At 42.9% G+C, this 5,079-nt stretch overlaps 1 protein-coding gene across 1 annotated transcript; it reads left to right on the forward strand.

The window, feature by feature from the left end:
- The first annotated feature begins 628 nt into the window (after positions 1 to 628).
- Positions 629 to 2,943, forward strand: LOC147883790 (vicilin-like seed storage protein At2g28490). Its single transcript, XM_087399024.1, has 6 exons — positions 629 to 1,117; positions 1,285 to 1,466; positions 1,604 to 1,684; positions 1,807 to 2,106; positions 2,223 to 2,469; positions 2,632 to 2,943. The coding sequence occupies exons 1-6, from the start codon at positions 631 to 633 to the stop codon at positions 2,769 to 2,771; spliced, it is 1,437 nt and encodes a 478-aa protein (XP_087255150.1). The 5' UTR covers positions 629 to 630; the 3' UTR covers positions 2,772 to 2,943.
- Positions 2,944 to 5,079: the final 2,136 nt, after the last annotated feature.

Consider the following 5,079-nt stretch of genomic DNA (forward strand, 5'->3'; position numbering starts at 1 on the left):
TCTAATGGCTTAGAATGTGCCACATGGTTGCGTAAGATTTTATTTAGAGTTTCATAAAACGCTCTAGTGCTGGTCAAGTAAACACGTAGCAAGCATAGAACAAATAAGCCAAACAGCCAATCGTCACAGTAAAGCCCTTCTTACACATCGAACCACAATGTCTCCATTTAGACACACAAAGCCATCCCATGTATGGAGAGCTTCGCCACCCATAACCCGCAAAAAACTTTCTTTCCTCGATGCGAAAGACTCTCATGCAGCACACATCGACAACAACGTTTTGCCATGCAGCACGTAAGCCCCAATAAGGAGACACGCAAAGAGATGGGGCGCGAGGAAATTGGTGAGGACTTCACGTCTAATTAAGAAGGTAGGTTGAGCCTCTCGCAGTTCATCATGAATTACACCACCCCTAACTCTCCGGGAAGAGAAGCATGTGAAGGTGACAAATTTCACGTTAGCATGTGAAAACGGCAGACAAGTGGCACCTCCCCTAGCGCCACACACACCCGCTCAAAGTAGAAAGCAGCTAGTTAAGAAAGATCACAGAAAAAGCTAGTTAAGAAAGATCACAGAAAACATCGTGGAAGCCAATCTCCTGTTTTCGGAAGAAGACGACGACGAAGAAGAATGGTTACGGAGTTTTGCAGGATGAAGGCGGTGACGTCCCCGGTTGCGTTGCTGCTGCTTCCGCTCTTGTGTTGTTGGATGTGCTGCTCGGTGCAAAGCCGCAGCATTGAGGAGCACCAGCTGCAGCAGAGTCAGAATATTGAGCAAGATCCAAATCAGGATTGGAAGCCTCAGCTCATCATGCCCGTGCCTGGTCGGATTCATGCTCGGCCGAAGCCCGAAGAGAAACAAGATCCAGATCGCTCACATGACGAGGATGACGAGCGATCGGAACGCGAGTATGATGAGCCAGAGGGGAGCCCTTTCATTCTGGAGAAGCCCATCAAACTGATCAGGACGGAGGCTGGGGAGATGCGGATTCTTCCTAGAGGGCGGGACAGCATCCTGGCGAGACAGCAGATTGGGCTCAAGTTCCTCGTTTTGGAGCCCATGGCTTTATTGCTGCCTCAGTACATCGATGCCAGCTGCGTCTTCCTCGTCCACAAAGGCAAGGATTTCTCACTTCTTTTACATACAAACGACGGCCTTCAGTGTCGTAGACAAGGATCGTTGATCGAAAGCTCTATTGGCAACTGGCTGCCCTTGGCAAAATGTGTCCGAGTGCTGTTTAATACCTCACGTGGGCCCCTTGTATTTGTGATTTCTACCGTTCAGGTAGAGCGAGGCTTTCTTGGGTCGATGACGGGAAGCTGAAAGAAACAAACATGGAAGAGGGAGACATTTTCAAGCTCGAAGGTGGAACAGTCTTCTACGTTCTGAACTTAGACGAAGGACAAAGGCTGCAAATTTTCAGCATACTGGATACTCATGCAGTGTTCAATCGCGACATCTTTCATGTCTCTCTCTCTCTCTCTCTCTCTCTCTCTCTCTCTCTCCTCCCCCCCCCCCCAAAAAAAAAAATCATGTGGAAAAAACACTGCTTTGAAATTACCTTTGCCCCATCTCTAATACAATTTCAGGGGCCTTCGCACAGAATTTCTTCGTTGCTGGAGGGGAAGATCCCAGACCCGTTCTTTCCGGTTTTGACGAGGACGTCCTTGCGACAGCATTCTATGTATGTGTTAGATCGATTCTTTCTTAAATGCAGGTTTTTCGACTAGGCCTGTTACTTATTCGACGAAAGTTCATTTCTTAAAATTACATCTCAAAGTCGATGCACGTTTGTATGAAAATAAGGTATCGGCAGAGGAGGTTAGGGACGTTCTGACGTCTCAAACTCAAGGGTCCATCGTCTATTCTATTCCGAGGAACGATACCAAAGTAGGAGCGCCATCGCACTGGTCATTCGAGCAGATGTTAAGGAAATACCTAGGTATTCCTGGCTTCTCTCACGACAACCCGTCAAAGCCTTACAACATTCTCAAGAAAAAAAAAGATTTCAGCAACGCCTATGGATGGAGTGCTACCGCAGACGGCAATGATTTTGAGGGGCTCAAGGACGTGAACAAGGGGGCTTTTGCAGTGAGCTTGAAGGCGGTAAGTGCAATAAGTTCACCCAATCGTCGATGATAATTTTTTTTTTCAACTTTTCCGAGGAGGTGGCTTGATGAAGACGATGCGCAGATGAGTATTGCTTTCTTGATTGTGCGCAGGGAGCTCTGTTGGCACCACATTGGAATCCGAGGGCAACTGAAATCGGGCTTGTGACGAGGGGCGATGGAGAGATTCAGATAGCCTTTCCGAACGGAACTAAGGCGGCCAGCGCTGCCTTGCGCGAGGGCACTGTGTTCTACGTCCCACAGCATTTCCCAATGTGCCAGATTGCGTCTAGGAGTGGGCCATTTGAATTCATGGGCTTTAGTACCTCGGCCAAACCGAACCGTCCACAGTTCCTTGCAGGTCTTAATACCAATCTTGCAAAACTCGTTAATGAGTGTACGTACTTGTGTTCTGTTCTTCGTTTCCTCTATTACCCCCTTGAAGCTATCGATTTACGCTCTAAGCATTATGCAACCAAAGCGAAGAGATGAAGCAACGCTATTGGGTGTTATTCCTTGGCAGGGTCGAATTCTGTCCTGAAGGTGCTCAGGGAAGACATTTTGGCGACGTCCTTCAACATTCCGGTAGATGATCTAAGGCATTTCTTTGAGGCTCAATCGGAAGCTGTGATTCTTCCGGGCCAACCGGTGGAACCGCAATAAAATCCAATAAACAAAGACCAGAGATGAAGTTTGCAAAATGGGTGGGGTTTCTCATTGAAGGAATGAACTTGATGGGCAACCTTACATGTTCTTGTGTGTGTTGTGCCGTGGTGCTAAGCGGGTTTCTTTATGTTGCTTCTTGCATCACTCTCTCCAAATGTACATCGCATGTCTTTGGTGCACGATGAGTACATTCCTCATCTCATGGGGGAAATGAGAAGGAAATACATCAGTTTCCTTTATTCCCCTTATGCAATGGAGGTTTCTCCCTCCCAAAAACATTTGAAACTCCCTCCGCTCATCCTATTTAGCATAGGGCTCTTATGACCTCGGTGGTTCTAGTTTATGCTTCCTCTCTTTCCCTCTTACCCTCCCATTTATGTCGTGGGATAATCCAAAACACGAGTAGAGGTTTGGAGGGAGAACATTAGAGAAGCTGGTCTTTTTTATGCTTTTCCCTTGGCATGACATAAGCCCCAAGTAAGCCCCAAGTCCGCATAGCTTCTTTCTTATTTCACAAGTGTTGCTTGGATAATAATAATGCAACTTTTATTTTCTTTAATGTGTATGTTGCGATACAATCTATTGACGTGTTCCCAAGGGTTTTTCCAAAATCCATTCATGTGGACCTCCCATTCTTTCTCAACATGCAAAAGAGGTTTTCCCAAACCCCTTCATGTGAACGTTCATCCGTTCTTTCGTATTCTCCTCATACCAATGGCTTCACATAATCATTTTCGTTTGTTATAATCATTTTCGTTTGCTATAATGTAGACTCTTTAATTTTATTTCTAACCAAAAAGAACACTAAGTAGTTATAATATACACACTCGGAGTTTGTTTCTCTCCATTGTTTGTTTAGGGGAGGTACAGAAGAAGTGAAGGTTTGCAAGGAAAACATCAAAGTTTTATGTTTTTCCCCTTCATAACATAAGCTCTCACTTGCATATCTTTTTTTTAATTTCAAGAGTGTTTCTTGGGCCTTTATGCTTTTCTCCTTCATAACATAAGCCCCCTATTGCATATCCTATTCCTAATCTCAAAAGCATCACTTGAGCGTTGGATTAAAACGTTGCCTGGATAATAAAGCATATAACGCTCGTTTTCTTTAATCAATATGCCGCGATACGTGAACTTCCATCCATTCTTTCTAGGTATTGGATAATAATGCATTCAACGATCATTCTCTCTAATCTATATGTTGCAATAAAGTCTACTCACATGCAAAAGAGGTTTTCCCAAATCCACTTGTGCAAACTCCCATGTAAATTCCATTGTCATACCAATGGCTTCTCAATATCATTTTCAGGCGAAAAAGACATCCATTGGTTATAATAGACTCTATTTATTGTATATTCTGTCTCCATTGTGTTGTTCAGGGAGTTTCACATAAAACGTGAAAACGTGATGGGCTTCAAACTTATCTTTCTTTCACTAGAGTATTTCATTTAGTCAAAACCAATATATGATAAGCCATGTTAATCATTGAATATCCAGATAGTTACCTCGTCTTAGTAAAGCACCATAAGCAAATCCTTATGACACTTGCATCTAAATAACACCCCAATAATGCAGCAAATAAAATTTTGCTTTGGCCATGTACGTTCTTTTTATGTAACTGTTGACCCATCGGGAAAATCTATAAGCTTGTGCTCACAATTTGAAGTGAACCGTATTATTTTACATTAATATATCCTCCTTGAGCTTAACAAGTTCCATAACTAACCCATGTAACACTTTTGTCCAAATAACACCCTATTACCATACCTTGGAGCAAATGTTGAAGTTAATGTAATACGTGCAAATTGAATTTTTGCTCTTGCCATGTACATATTTAAAGTGCACACGTTTCTGTGATTTTGCTCTTGCCATGTACGTATTTGAAGTGCACATGTTTTCGTAACTATTGATCGATCTTTGAGGTAAATCTATGTGCTTATAAGTGCGCTCAATTTGAAGTGCACCATATTTTTTACATTTAAATTGCGCCTAATTATTTATGGAGCTATGTATTCTCATTGGAGGCTCACAATGAAATTATGTATTCTTGTTGGAGGCTTACAATGAAATTACCCCTGAGTTTTTATGTAACTATGTATCCTCCCTAGTGGCAAGAATTTTTTCTTACATAGCTATGTATCCTCCCTAGAGGCAAGTATGTTTTCCTCCATGTATCCTCCCTAGAGGCAAGTATTTTTTCTTGCATGTTTTCCTTAGTGTGACTATTTCTTGCATTGAGTATATTTTCTTGCATATTTTCCTCCTAGAGGTGACTATATTTCTTGCATTTTTATTTGGAGCTCGTGTT

The sequence above is a fragment of the Dipteris shenzhenensis genome, chromosome 27 (assembly GCF_047967505.1).
Source record: "Dipteris shenzhenensis isolate YYH24624 ecotype China chromosome 27, Dip_SZ_1.0, whole genome shotgun sequence".
Classification (NCBI taxonomy): Eukaryota; Viridiplantae; Streptophyta; class Polypodiopsida; order Gleicheniales; family Dipteridaceae; genus Dipteris; species Dipteris shenzhenensis.

Coding starts and splice junctions, on each gene's coding strand:
- LOC147883790 (XM_087399024.1), top strand. CDS start 631: ATGGTTACGGAGTTTTGCAGGATGAAGGCGGTGACGTCCCCGGTTGCG. Junction 1,467..1,603: donor TCAATCGCGACATCTTTCAT/GTCTCTCTCTCT, acceptor GCCTTCGCACAG/AATTTCTTCGTTGCTGGAGG. Junction 2,470..2,631: donor CCGTCCACAGTTCCTTGCAG/GTCTTAATACCA, acceptor ATTCCTTGGCAG/GGTCGAATTCTGTCCTGAAG.